The sequence below is a fragment of the Pseudorasbora parva genome, chromosome 3, assembly GCF_024679245.1.
Source record: "Pseudorasbora parva isolate DD20220531a chromosome 3, ASM2467924v1, whole genome shotgun sequence".
In the NCBI taxonomy this organism is placed as follows: domain Eukaryota; kingdom Metazoa; phylum Chordata; class Actinopteri; order Cypriniformes; family Gobionidae; genus Pseudorasbora; species Pseudorasbora parva.
The window spans coordinates 1,524,982-1,540,830 of record NC_090174.1 but is presented as its reverse complement, the minus strand read 5'-3'; the positions used below and the strand labels follow the sequence as shown (position 1 = coordinate 1,540,830).

Sequence of the window (15,849 nt, the reverse complement as noted above, 5' to 3'; positions counted from 1 at the left end):
TATTTTGCAGCACGTGATAAATGAGCTGTTAACCACACTCGTGTCTTTATTACAGTAATCATTGTAAAACTGAGAACACGATCATTCTGTGTTGATTTAATAAGTGTCCATGAATGTAAAGCATGTCGTGTCTTAAACGCACACACACACACACACACACACACACACACACACACACACACACACACACACACACACACACACACACACACACACACACACACACACATAAAACAAAAACAAAAACAATACATGCGACTCAGAATAATTAGTATTGTTGTTATCTTCAAAACCGCTCATTTCGAAGAACTGAACTTACAATAAAAAAATAAGTTCACAGGTTGGGTTGGAAATGGACAAACCCAGAAATTGGGAAGAAAAAAAACATTTCTGGGTTTGTCCATTTCCAACCCAAATTTGTTTGTTTTTTTAACCCAGCATTTTTTAGAGTGTGTGTAACTACAGTAATTAATTACAGACGTAATTACGTGCAGGGTTTTTTTTTAATTGTAAGTATAATGTAAAAACTTGTGCGTACACAATAAGTGCATTGTATCAAATTATTAATTACAATGTTATTACGCCACCTTATATAAAGTGGGTCCGTACATTTGGCTGATTATGATTTGCTTTGATTGCATGTTTTCATAAATATGATGAAATCTGCGCTACAGCTCCAGATATTCTGGACTTGTTTTGTGACATCACCGCACACGTCATCAACAGGTGCACGAGCATCAATTATTCACTCATCTCTGGTGATTAAAGGACAGAAATACCCATCCGGCAGTTAAATGTGTGTGTGTGTGTGTGTGTGTGTGTGTGTGTGTGTGTGTGTGTGTGTGTGTGTGTGTGTGTGTGTGTGTGTGTGTGTGTGTGTGTGTGTGTGTGTGTGTGTGTGTGTGTGTGTGTGTGTGTGTGTGTGTGTGTGTGTGTGTGTGTGTGTGTTGGCATGTTTTTGTGACATATGAGGACACAGATGTGTATAATGCCATGGGTATGACACAGGTATTACAGGAGAGGGTGAAATATGAGGACATTACCCATGGCCCCACTTTACAAAAGGCTTATAAATCACACAGGAGGAGTTTTTATGAGAAAGTAAAAATGCAGAATCTGCTGTAGCTATCAAAATCCTGTGTTCGGCATTTTGCGTACGTGAGTTTTTGTTGTAGATGTCTTAAAAAAAAAAAAAAAAAGTGTACTGTGCTAATTAATTGAGATTTCTTACAGCTCTTACAGGTTGTTGGCCTTGTCTGTTTCGTTGCTTCTATTACTCTCCCCTTTTTTGTAAGTCGCTTTGGATAAAAGCGTCTGCTAAATGATTAAATGTAAAATGCAGACTGTTTCCTGTGATGGGTAGGTTTAGGGGCAGTGTGTGTGTGTGTGTGTGTGTGTGTGTGTGTGTGTGTGTGTGTGTGTGTGTGTGTGTGTGTGTGTGTGTGTGTGTGTGTGTCCTGAGATACACTATGCACGCGCTTCTGGAACAGAGAGGAGGCTCACACACTGATTTTGCGCCTTATATCTCTTGTGCGCGTTTGTTGATGGCATATGCTGTTTTGAGCCGCTGTTCAAGATTTAATCCCCCCCCCCCACCACCACCACACACACACACACACACATACACACACACACTCATTCCTGACCCGGAGCGCTTCGCCAGAGTTGGGAGGTTTTGTTACGCTTATAGAGTGCGGTTAAAACATGTTGTAATGTTGTAAAGTTACACACACACACAGACACACACAGACACACACACACACAGAGACACACACACACACACACACAGAGACACACACACACGTTTGTTTTTGTGAAATGTGGGGACATTCCATAGGTGTAATTGGTTTTTATACTGTACAAACCGTATTTTCTATCCTCCTAAACCTACCCATCACACACACACACGCACACACTGCCCCTAAACCTACCCATCTTACACACACACACACACACACACACACACACACACACACACACACACACACACACACTGCATTTTTACTTTCTCATAAAAACTCCTCCTGTGTGATTTATAAGCCTTTTGTAAAGTGGGGCCATGGGTAATGTCCTCATATTTCACCCTCTCCTGTGTCATACCCATGGCATTATACACATTTGTGTCCTGATATTTCACACACACACACACACACACACACACACACACACAATCTGATCAATCTGACAAATCAAGTCAAACGCGTGAGTGTACCTTTCCGCGCGAGTAAAGCCAGGAGCGTCTCCGGCGAATCCCGAGCCTTATTCTGCTGCATTTTCATTATTCGCGACGAATGCACGCGATAAAAACTAGCAGAAGAAGGAGAAGCTCGAGACAGGTGCATCATTTCTCCGCGCACGAGCCTCATGAACGCGCGCGACGCCAACGCAGCCCCGTTGCTCTGGCGACTGATCTAACAGCCCATAACCTGATGGACTAAACCCCTGAAGTCATCATAACAAATGCTGGGTTAAAAACAGCCATGCCTGGGTTAGACTGGGTGCCTTTGGAAAGTGCCGGCTCAGTACATTTGTTTGTAATTTGATTTTAAGTAATAAAAACACACTATTTTTTTATTCAATTGCAAGTCGGTTTTTAGCATTCGTGCATGTTTTAAACTCTAAACAATACTGGGATAAAAACAACCAAAGTTGGGTTAAAATGATTTTTTTAGAGGAGCGGGCAGTTGTGGGAAGAAAACTCCATTCATTAAATAACAAGCTTACACTCTAAAAAATGCTGGGTTAAAAACAACCCAAGTTGGGTTAAAAATGAACAAACGCAGAATTTTTTTTTGTTTTGTTTTGTTTTTTTGAATGGGTCCATTCACTGGGCTCAAACAACCCAATTTCTGGGTTTGTCTATTTTCAACCCAACTTAGGATGTTTTTAACCCAGCATTTTTTAGAGTGTGTTCTTTAAAACACAACAAAAAAACAAAAAAAGAGTTAAAAACAACCCAATGTTGAGTCAAATATGGACTAACCCAGGGAAGCAAATATTTAATCCAACCACAGAATTAAAACAACTCAATTGCTGGGTTAGTCCATATTTGACCCAACATTGGGTTAAAACAATCCAGCATTTTTTAGAGCGCATGTAACATTTCCCGGAGGTTCAAACAACACACACTCTAAAAAAATGCTGGGTTAAAAAACAACCCAAGTTGGGTTGGAAATGGACAAACCCAGAAATTGGGTTGTTTGAATGCGTTTATTCACTGGGTTCAAACAACCCAATTTCTGGGTTTGTCCATTTTTAACCCAACAGTTTTTAGAGTGTATATGTTTTTTTGTTTTTGTTTTTGTAAAGTGCATAAAAACATCTTTACCTTGTGCAACCCAGGATTGTTTAGAGTGCGAGACGTAGAAAAGCACACACACTGTAAGGTAAGTCCGTGAATAGAGCTCATGTACTGCAGTATAAACATGACGGATCCTCGAGAGTTCCTACAGGTGTTTAATCTGTGTTTGAATCACACATTCATTAGTTTGTGTTTTAAGGGTTAACAGAAATGTCCGTAAAATTACTGGATAATGTACTGGCAAAAAACCCTCCCAAAACACACCTTACGCCATAAATGCGCCGTGTGATGCACGCGCGTGAATAAAAACTGATTAGCAACAAATATTTCTTCACACCTGAATTATTACAAACACCGCGCGAGACACTTCTGATGAGAAATGCATTGATTATGATTGTGCAAAAGAGCAACCGAGTGCATGCGTATTATCAGAAAATCACGATTTTATTTCAATCAAGACAAATTATTATTATTATTATTATTATTATTTATTCTTAACCAAACGAGGCAATTGACTACTAATAGCGCACAATAAATCTTATTTCGCTTGTGTGTGTGTGTGTGTGTGTGTGTGTGTGTGTGTGTGTGTGTGTGTGTGTGTGTGTGTGTGTGTGTGTGTGTGTGTGTGTGTGTGTGTGTGTGTGTGTGTGTGTGTGTGTGTGTGTGTGTGTGTGTGTGTGTGTGTCTGACGGGCATTTCTTCAGATAACGCGCGCGATGATCAGCCATTTATGCGCGCGTGCGAACGAAAGCTGATATGCAACATATGTTTTCATGACATATCTCCAAATTCATACCCGAACTATACAAGAAAAGCTTCAATATAGAGCCCGTTATAGGAGCCAAAGGGTTCTCTCTTGTCATTATAGAACCTTTTTTAGCATAAAAGGTAAAAAAATAAAAATAAATAGCATTTAGAGTAAACTCTAAAGAACCTTTTATGCTAAAAATGTTCTATAATGACAAGAGAGAACCCTTTGGCTCCTATAACGGGCTCTAGAACCTTTTCTTCTCAGAGTGACAGGAAGAAAAAATCGACGTGCTACTTAATGAGTGCATGCATATTATCAGATAATGTTCGACAGACATTGCGCGATTGTGTCCATGCATTATTATTAATTTATTTTAATTCTTAACCGAATGCTACACTTACGGCGCACAATAAATCTTATTTTTAATTTATTAAATAGGCCCAATGCGTGCAAAATGCAAATGCAAAACGAATGAATTATTACACTCTTAAAAAATGCTGGGTTGTTTTAACCCAATGTTGGGTCAAATATGGACTAACCCAGCGATTGGGTTGTTTTAATCCTGCGGTTGGGCAAAATATTTGTTTAAAACAACCCAACTGCTGGGTTAGTCTATGTTTGACCCAACACTGGGTTGTTTTTTACTCAGAATGTTTTAGAGAGTGTAGTGAGGATTGCCTGTGCTCTGCTTTTATTCTTTGACGCGAGGAACTTTTTAATCCGGATCGTTCCCTCTCGCCATTGATTCGAATCGGACGTCGGTTCGGGAGCCTTTGGGTGAGCGCCGATCGAGCTGATGGATGTTATCGACACGGATCTGCGGTGCCCTGGGAAATCAGCTTTAGTGCCGCATGATAAACTCAAAATCAATGGCCCGATCGCTCGGGGTTCTGACTTTATGAAGCACGCGCCGCAATGCTCCTCAGCTTTATCATTTTTTCGCCATTTTGACCTCTGGTGTGGCCGGGAAACGCATTTTAATGCATTTTTTTAAAAGGTTGAAATATTTCGCTTTATCTGCGTGAGGAACATAATGCACACTTCGGGAATGTGTGTTCAATGCACGCGTGTTTGTGTTGCGCTTTTCCCAATGCATTTCATTTCAGAAAATGCAATAAAAAATACTGGGTTAAAAAAAAAACAAGTTCTGGGTTTGTCCATTTTCAACCCAACTTGGGTTGTTTTTAACCCAGTATTTTTTTAGAGTGTATTGAGTGAACATATAGTGTTTTTAACGGATATTTGAGCAGAACGCGCTGAAACGCGCTGACACACACACACACACGCGCGGGCGATGTGCAAATGAGCCAAATTCTAAAAAATGCTGGGTTAAAAACAACCCAAGTTGTTTGCAAATAGACAAACCCAGAAATTGGGTTGTTTGAATGGGTTCGTTCACTGGGTACAATCAACCCAATATGTAGGTTTGTCCATTTTCAACCCAACTTGGGTTGTTTTTAACCCAGCATTTTTAGAATGTATTGAGTAAAATATGTTTTCAACGGATATTTGAGCAGAACGCGCTGAGAAAACACACACACACACACACACACACACACACACACACACACACACACACACACACACACACACACACACACACACACACTAAACATGGACTCTAAAAAATGCTAGGATAAAAACAAACCAAAAGGGTTAAAAATGGACAATCCCAGAATTGGGTTGTTTGAATGGGTCCATTCACTGGGTTCAAACATTGATTGTTTTTATCCCAGCATTTTTTAGAGTCCATGTTTAGTGTGTGTGTGTGTGTGTGTGTGTGTGTGTGTGTGTGTGTGTGTGTGTGTGTGTGTGTGTGTGTGTGTGTGTGTGTGTGTGGTTCAGGTGTGCACCTGTTGACGGAACCCGATACCTGTTGGGTTTTTAACGCGCGCGTGCACGCAGCCGGTCCACTCGCGCGCCTCTCACGCGCTTCACATCTGTTCCACGCGCTAATGTTGCTCATTACATATTCATACGGCAGACGGAGGACAAGACGAAACGAAAAAGACAACTTATGGGAGGTTAAAAACAAGATTAGCAACATAATCATTTACAAAAGTGTCGTTTTTAGCGCTTCGGATCGTGTTAAAGCACTGACACTTTTTATACCAGTGATAAAATTAAACAGGCGAAGAATCTTTAGACCCTTTAAAATGATCAAAATGTTCTTAAATTGTTAATGGAAAGCCAAACCCTTTATTTTTAATAGCGCATATAATGACGCCAGGCTGTCATTGTTAAGTTAGTTATTAAAGCTATATTACAAACATAACGCGTCTTACCTTGACTCGCGCTGTATCTGCTGTAATTCCCCGCAGTTTGACAGCTTGATCCCGGATGTTCCAACAGCATTCTGACACAAACTAAAATGGACACGCGGGGGGATAATTATAGGAAACAAAAAACGAATATGATTGGGAGGAGAAAAAAAAAGAGCGGTCAGCAAAATAATAATTCATATAGGAAACGGCACGGGCGCCTCGGTGCTCCGGTCTGCGCTGCAACTTCCCAAATGTCCCGATGGAGTCGCCGTGAGGATCTGAGTCTGAGTGTGTGTGTGTGTGTGTGTGTGTGTGTGTGTGTGTGTGTGTGTGTGTGTGTGTGTGTGTGTGTGTGTGTGTGTGTGTGTGTGTGTGAGGCAGGGAGGAGGATCCTGAGGACCTGCGGGGGTTTAGCATCACAAAAGCGCCGGAGTTCTGCGTGTGTGTGTGTGTGTGTGTCTCTGTCCGCGGTGCTGAAGGAGTTCCTGGAGGCGTGAACACGCGCACCGCACACACTCTCCTCTCTCTCTCTCACTCACACACACACACACACACACACACCCCGCCCCCGCGCGCGTGCCCATCTGACAGGACCTGTTCCTGCGCGTCTCCTCCTGTCTGAGTTATAATGGTAGTGGACGGAGGAGGACATTTTGAAGCTCAATAAAGCAAAGAAAAATGTCCATATTCATAACTTTATAAACTATAATCAATCGATTAGCTTCGGAATGCCTTTATTAACCCCTTTGCATCTCTCTCTCTCTCTCTCTCTCTCTCTCTCTCTCTCTCTCTCTCTCTCTCTCTCTCTCTCTCTCTCTCTCTCTCTCTCTCTCTCTCTCTCTCTCTCTCTCTCTCTCTCTCTCTCTCTCTTTCCTAATGGCTAAAACACTGAAACCCACCGCACTCAAAACATTTACTTTAAAATATGTGGTCAGTGTTTGCACACCACTATATTAAGCAATTTGTACAATTAACAATTTAGTTATATGAACAAAAAAATTCAAGTAAAGCTGGCACAATTTCTTTGAGATAATACAAACCATTTGAATTAGTCACTGTTATATTTATATGTGCCGTTAACCAATGATGTTACATTTATAAAAGTTTATTATGTAAATTGGCCTTTAAAACTTTTAAATGACAACAAGCATATTTTTAAAAATAAAATGCAAAATTAACTCATTGCACAAACTAAAAATATTGAATTGAGAGCATTTTTTGTGTATAAGTGCCTAAACTCAGCCACTCTTCTGCATAATCATAACCACAAAACGACAGAAACTCCTCGATGTCCAACATAACTGAACATTAAACACGAACATAAACTAATGACATCTTTCCTGAAATATCACTTTAATCCATATATTTTCTCTCCTAGCGCAAAGCATGCTGGGAACTACAGACCCACTGCCGTTAGTGATGGCAGCACAAATATTTCATGTCGTTTTAACGCAAATTAATGAAGCAAACTTCAGTTTTATATAGGCTACCTTAGGCTGATTGAACACATTTCGTCACAGGTAAAGTAAACATCATTTAAATGTGTCTTATCTATGAAGGGCCTGAATGTTTTTTTTTTTTTCTTTTTTTTTTTTTTAATTGTACGAATTAAATACTTTTTCCCAGAAAACTGTATTTTTTCTCCTGAAAGTGTTTTTGAAGAAGACGAAGCCTCGTCCATTTCAGCTGCAGGGACATGGCAGGAAGGAGAAGGAAGTCCTCTTACCTTACGACACATCGTGGGTTCGTTTAGCAATACACTAAAAAAAAATAACTCATCGGACAAACTCAATTTAATTGAGGGCAGGTTTTCCATCCAATAAATGTGTGTAGCCCCAAACCATTAAAGTCTAATTCATGCAATGAAATCTAATTGAGTTGGTCCAACTCAATTTCATCAAATACAGTTTAAATGATATTTATAACATGACTTTTTTGAACGCGTCAAACGTTCATCATCATGTATATAATATAAGAAAAGGCCGGTGTAACATTAGTATAGATCTTCAGCATAATGGTAACCACAGAATTTAAAACCATTACAGACACTCCTCTAAATGTCCAACATAACTGAACATTAACATTAACTAATAACATCTTTCAAAAACCATAAAATATCACTTTAATCCATATATTTTCTCTCCTAGCGCAAAGCATGCTGGGAACTACAGACCCACTGCCGTTAGTTACGTCAGCACAAATATTTCATGTCGTTTTAACACAAATTAATGAAGTAAACTTCAGTTTTAAATATATTAGGCTGATTGAACACAATTAAATACAATTTTATCAAAATTAGATATGTTTAAGTAAAGTGAACATCATTTAAATGTATCGTATCTATGAAGGGCCTGAACCCTTTTTTGCCTGAAGAAAACTCAATGTGTGTTAAAGTAAATCTCAAATCTCTGGAAAATCTTAAAGATTTAAAGTGTCTTGATGAGCCGGGTCAGAGGCGGGTTGTGCGTTTGGTGTGATAGCTACAGACGGACACAGAGCTCACCTCGATCCACGAGTCAACAGGAGTGTCCTTTATGTAAACAAGAAGAAACGGTTTTTCATTTATTTTTAAATTGTGAAAAGATTGATTCCACTTTTGAATACACTGGACAGATGGTGTCGCAGACTGGGACAAGTGTTTACACCAGTTCGTTTTATATATGGTCCTAAATATCAAGCAAGGGTTAGGGTCACACACACACACACACACACACACACACACACACACACACACACACACACACACACACACACACACACATTTTTACTTTCTCATAAAAACTCCTCCTGTGTGATTTATAAGCCTTTTGTAAAGTGGGGCCATGGGTAATGTCCTCATATTTCACCCTCTCCTGTAATACCTGTGTCATACCCATGGCATTATACACATTTGTGTCCTCATGTCACAAAAACATGCCCACACACACACACACACACACACACACACACACACACACCACACACACACACACACACACACACACACACACACACACTCTCTCTCTCTCTCTCTCTCTCTCTCTCTCTCTCTCTCTCTCTCTCTCTCTCTCTCTCTCTCTCTCTCTCTCTCTCTCTCTCGCTCTCTCTCTCTCTCTTTCTCCCTCAGAGTGTCAGTCTGAAGTGCTCTCTTGTCTCAGAGCGGCTCCTGATGGCTGAAGTGTTACTGCACCTGATCCCCACTTCCAGGCCCATCTCAATCAGAGCCGTGTGTGTGTGTGTGTGTGTGTGTGTGTGTGTGTGTGTGTGTGTGTGTGTGTGTGTGTGTGTGTGTGTGTGTGTGTGTGTGTGTGTGTGTGTGTGTGTTCCGCAGGTCGAGCTCATCACACACAGGCAGGAACGTCACATCCTCACCGCTCTCACACACTCGAAGCTCCTTGTGTTGTGAGGAGGGCGCCGCAGATCAAAACTACATCATTCTGGAGAGCAATGTCCAGCTTTTCTAAATGATTGAGCATTTAGGGCTATGAACATCAATAGCCTACACACACACACACACACCTCTTCTCTTCATCTGGAGAAACAGACCAGATGAAAGCGGGTGCATCATATCCACTCTGTACAGGTTTCTTTCCTACACACTCCTTCAGATGAGCAATATAAACGAAACTATCTGCATGCACAGTGATGTAACACACACACACACACACACACACACACACACACACACACACACACGCTTCAGGAAGCCTTGTTATATATAGTCCTATTCTGAATCTGCTAATGTTTTGAAATGCACTGTTGAAAATAAATCAAGTGATGATGATCTGCGTGCACCGATCTGAAATATGATGGTTTTCCTTTCCTTTAATCATTTATATGAGCTCTACATATACTAAAGAGTAAAGCCTGATTGGCTATTGGTGCATTTAAAGTGATGGACAACAAAACTACAGCCCTTATTATAAACAGAAAGCTATTGTGCATTAATGTGGATTCTAATATCGTTATATTTCCTGAGTAACTTTGATTCATTCATTTTACAGCTGCCGCTTCTTTATTGACACTTTCAAAACCTACAATCAAACTATAGGCTAATTATTATACTTATCATTTTCCCCCAAAACGTGCCATGCCCTATTTTAGCTCTTTAAAGGTCTAAATTAGGTCTGCGGCTCAAATTTTTTATTTTCTCATTATTTATTCTGTATAAAGACAAACAGAAATAGTGATGAAAGCCCAAGTATTAAATTTCACAGACTGTTTTGTAGAGGAGGGTCAAAATGGCGGCTTTCTCCTGGGATCTGGAGCCAAATTACAGGGGTGTTAACATGACTTTAGAAAGATGGCAGCATCATTATCTTATTTCCACACAGAGATTGGTAGATTCATTAGTGAAATCTGTTGACTTTATCATTCTTTGTTTCATTTTATGCCAACGGTGACCGCTCAAAAATGGGGAAAAGGCTCTTCTTGTGTGTCTTTGCCTCAAGTTTGCATGCCTATAACTCAAGACATATTAAAGATATGTTAATATCCTTTTAAATTCTGCTTCTCAACAAACTTTCCTTTCTTTATTTCCATTTTAAAGGCCCTCTGTGGTTCATTTCCCGAGATATGGAGATCTTAAAGCGGCTTCATTAGTAAAATGATGTCACAAGGTGTTTTGGTGTAGGTTGATGTTTCATGTTTTAAGGTTTCATGTTCACTGTCATGTTTTGTCATGCACTTCCTGGTCTTGTCATGTGGTCCATTGTCATGTGATTCCATGCCCTCATGTGTTCCTGCCTCGTGTTCCTGTGTCTTGTTGTCATTGGTTTATAGGTTAATCATTGTTCACAGGTGTCCCTCGTTTTGTCAATAGCCCTTGTGTATTTAAGCCCTCTTGTTTCCCAGTCTTGGTCAGTTGTTGATGATGTTGTAACCCGCTGTTGGTGAGTGGTTCGTATAGTCAAGTTTAAGTCAAGTTTATGGCAAGTCTAAGTTAAGTCAAGTCATGTAAAGTTTTATTTTGTTTTGCCAAGTCTTTTGTTTATGTTTGGATTTATGTTCATAAACTGCACTTGGGTTCTTCACCTCGCCTCCAGTGGATCACCGTGTTACAAATGATCAACATTTTTAGTGGTCAAATGTATATTCAATGCAGTTGTGTCACAGTAAGAAAAAAAAGGTGCATTGCTGTCACTGGGGCAGTACCTTAAGGTACAAAACTGAAAAGTTACTAAAAATGTACCTATAAAGTACTACTATGTACCTTTACGGTACTAATTTGCACTTTTAAAGTACTGATATGTACCTTTTAAGTTACTAATATGTTGCATTTATGGGTGAGTAAGGTACAAAGATGTACCTTTTTACTTTTGTACTTTATAAGCCCCAGTGACAGCACTGTACCTTTATTTTCTGACAGTGGTTGATATAAAAACACGAGATACAGTTCTTGTATCAGCATTATTTGCACTTCAGATATTCCTATTTAAAAGAAAAGAGTATCCGCTGTGTGCAAAATGACATTTCAAATGTGTACATTTGACCAATTTACTCATGGCGCTGCATTAAGATCTCCATATCTCTAGGACTGAACCATCGAGGGCCTTTAAAATAAGGAACACAAAAGAGAAGTTTGTTAAGAATCAGAATCTGAGAGGATATTAAGATATATTGAACAATTCTTGAGTTACAGGCATGCAAACTTTGTGCAAAAAACAAAGAAAAGTGCTTTTCCCCCATTTTTGAGCGGTCACAGTTGACGTATAATACAAGACAGAATGATAAAGTCAACAGATTTCACTAATACATCTACCAATCTCTGTGTGAAAATAAAATAATGATGCTGCCATCTTTCTGAAGTCATTTTACCCTCCTCTAATTTGGCTCCAAATCTCAGGAGAAAGCCGTCATTTTGGCCCTCCGCTACAGAACAGAGATTACTCAGTCAATATATATCTGTGATGTTAAATACTTTGTTTTTTCATCACTATTTATGTTTGTCTTTGTATTTTGTCTGTATGCTTGGATGAGCATTACACAACCTCAATGCAGTGCCCTTCATTTGACCTTTTATTCCCACTGTGACAAAGGAAGGAATATAAAGCACAATGTCTCATTAATATCTCGCAAAAATATAGAGAAAGGTGAAATAATCTTTCTTATACTTGCCGAATGATACATTACTCATGCATTATTTTAAAGTATAGGCCGTATAAGCAAAACATAAGCGAGCATTGCATTTGGAGCATAGCTGGAGTAAATATTCCCAAAAGCATAAAATAATAATATGCTATATTAAAATATGGTGGTGAGCTATAAAGCATACAAGACATGAGTTTTGAACTTACTTTTCTGTTTTTCACAATACAATTCTGACATGAACACAACACAGTGCAGTTCTTAGGTAAAAATAAAGTATACCAAGTGCATGATGGGAAATAAAAAAGCATGTGTGTCATTCAGAGTAAAAAATAAAGTAAAAGAAGCATTTACTGACATGCAATTGTGCAAATCTTTAGATACAGAATTAGATGCATTACAATAAGGTTTCATTTCAGTTAACAGCACGAACCACAAAGTATAACTTCATTACTTGAGTAAAAGTTAAAGTACTGCTGGTCAAATATTACTCCGTTACAAGTGAAAGTTGTAAAACAGATTTTTACTGGAGTAAAAAGTACAGAAGTATTTGTTTTCAAAAGTACTTAAGTATCAAAAGTAAATTCCTTTTTTTTATGTCGCCGCATTATTGTATTATAGTTGTATAAATGCACATTATGCCATCATGGTTTAAGCCAGTCGGTGATGCTCCATCTGACACACTAGCAGACGACTAACTCAAACTCATTTAAATACTTGTAGAAAAGTTACAAAGCTGCTGTCACTTTAAGGCCGAATGCACGGATCCAATACACTGATACACATCTGATATTCTCACACTGTTCACCTTCACTGAAGACAGAATCAACTTTGTTTATGTGAATACTCCACTAAATGAGCATTTGGACATCCGTCTTCTTCCATTTTGCTCTAAACTATAAATCAGTGTTTAATAAATGCTGTGAAATCATTGAACTTCACGAGACTCTACAAGAGTGATTCCTGAAAGGCTTTCTGCAAAAACCCAAACACCTTTTAAAGAAGAAAAAAATCATCACTGACTTTCAAAGCTGCGACAGAAACGACTTTCCACTTCGAGGACCTCGATAGAAATGTAGTGGAGTAAAGAGGACGATATTTGTCTTTCAGATGGAGTGAAGTTAAAGTCAGAAGATTACAGAAAAAATAATACTCCAGTAAAGCACAGAGACTCAAAAAGTGAACTTCAGTACAGGACTCGAGTAAATGAGCTGAGTTACTGTTCAACTCTGACATGAACATTACATTAATGTCCACTAGATGCTATAAATTGTTAGTTAATGCACTAAATACTGTCAAGAAATAATGTAAAGTGTGCTTCACACATCATCTTCCGTATGCATATACATGCACTCAATTTGATTCATAACGGTTTTAAGCTTTGTTTTGAAATTGTTATTTAGTTGTTTTTTTGCGCAGTAAAACTCTTCTCGTCTTCATAAATGATTGTCGAGCCGCTGTAGTGAGATGGGCTTTGTAACGACGTCTTTAGTGCCTTTATGGGTCTTGAGAGAGGAAATGACATTGGTGTCAATGAAGGCCTTTCTGAGCCATCGGATTTCAACACTAATATCTTCATCTGTGTGTGAAGATGAGCGGAGGTCTGACGGCTGGCCAACCACAGGAGGGTAGCCTAAGTAATGACAAAATTAAACATTTTGGGTGAGCTAAACCTTTAAATGCATTGCAATAAGTTTTGGGCAGTATAGTGTGCATACACTTGCATACGCTCTCAGACTAAATATAAAATATCTTAAACTGTGTGTGAAGATGAACGGAGGTCTTATGGGTGTGGAGCGACATTAGGGAGAGGAGTTAATGATGACAATTTCATTTTTGGGTGAACTAACTCTTTAAGTACAGTACTCAAGTAAATGTGCTTAGTTACCCCTGGCATGAACATTACATTAATGTCAACTAATATCTGTTAATAGATGCTGTAAAAAAAAAATAATAATATTGCTCATTGTTAGTTAATGCAGGGGTTCTCAAACTGGGGTCCGGTGTCCCCAAAAGACAAAGGAAAAATGCTTTCATTTTCTAAATATTTCTCTCCTTTCTTGCCATATGCATACTTTCCAGAATTGTATATGTTTGTCTTGTACCTTTTATAGTGAGTTTTTCTCCCTTTATCTCACTCACTGGGGCTGTAAGGCAGAATTCATAATGCAGTATGAAAGCTTGGCATTTATTGTGAAAGATTTGATACAAATCATTTTTTATTGAAAATGTTCTTCAGGTTTATACATCCAACATTAAATATAGCCCGTTTAAGTTTGGAAACAATATGTTGTATTTATAATGTCACACTTACTATGACTTAATTTTCATAAAGAAAAATATGAGATTGATTTTAGGAAGGGGGTCCCCCATAAAGGTTCGTCATAATTGGGGGTCCTTGGCATCATGATGTTTGGAAACCTCTGAGTTAATGCACTGAATAATGTCAAGAAATATTGTAAAGTGCGCTTCACGCGTCGTCTTATGCATATGCATGCACTCAGAAGCATGCAAACCGGTGTCGTTTTCTGGTCAGAGGTTGAGCGCGCTGGTCCTGACACCAGCTCTCCATTGTGCGTCTGTCATAATCAATCAGGGCTGTGAATGGAGTGTCTTGTGCGGGGAAGGAGGGCACCAATCACACGCCTCATTAAACAGGCTTGGTTACTCAATGTAGCCGCGATCCCAGGACACTCAGCCTGTTGCCGTCTGCAGGAGCGTCAAAACTCGGGACAGGTTCGGAAGAAGCTTCTTTCTATTTATGCTTCACAATGGCGGTTCAAAGTACACAGACATTAGTGGTAACATACGCATGATAATTACGAATGCACGGCTTCCTTTTGGACGAGGAGGAAATAAGTTTGCGTTTTTACTTCACAAGCACAAGAGTGTCAGAGAGTCGCGTCCTCCGGGATGTTTAGCTCCGAGTCGAGGGTTTGTTGACCCGTGCGGCCCGCGGCCGAGTGTCTGGCTAGCCGCTAGCGCAGTAAACTCTCATTGTTCTGGAAGTGTGTCCATCTGGCAGGTTTCATTGGCTTCCAGAGCAGCTGGCGAAACTGTCCAACCGCTCTCGTGTGCGTGGTTTCTGACCGCCCAACCGCCGTCCAAAGTTAGCTGACCATTCATGGGGTCAGCAGGCCGGGACGGGTGTCACCAATGAGCCTTTTGTTTAGGCTAACTGTCTGAATGTGATTAGCCGCGGCGCACGACCCTGTTAAACCTGTGTTGACATGCACATTCTTAAGCCAATTATGCATAAATCGGTCGGGACATGTAGTTTGTTGCCTCTTATCCCGATTTTGCGTGGCATGTTAAACGCATGAACTTAAAATATGATTGCTATTGTAAGGCTAAAGCCCCGTTCACACCGCCAGCGATTTTGTCACTGCATGTTGCCAGCGCCAGAGATTCATGTCGCTAGTGGGCGTTGCATATAAACGTCATTAAATAGTACCGTTTTTATTACT

The 15,849-nt window shown here is 39.7% G+C and overlaps 1 protein-coding gene across 1 annotated transcript in view; it reads right to left on the bottom strand.

The window, feature by feature from the left end:
• lhx3 (LIM homeobox 3) overlaps positions 1-6,459 on the bottom strand; it is a 25,835-nt gene extending 19,376 nt beyond the window's left edge. Inside the window, exon 1 of the mRNA XM_067439876.1 lies at positions 6,338-6,459. Coding sequence (XP_067295977.1) covers positions 6,338-6,407 — 70 coding nt within the window. The 5' untranslated portion in view covers positions 6,408-6,459. The remainder of the gene's footprint in view (positions 1-6,337) is intronic.
• Between the last annotated feature and the right edge of the window lie 9,390 nt (positions 6,460-15,849).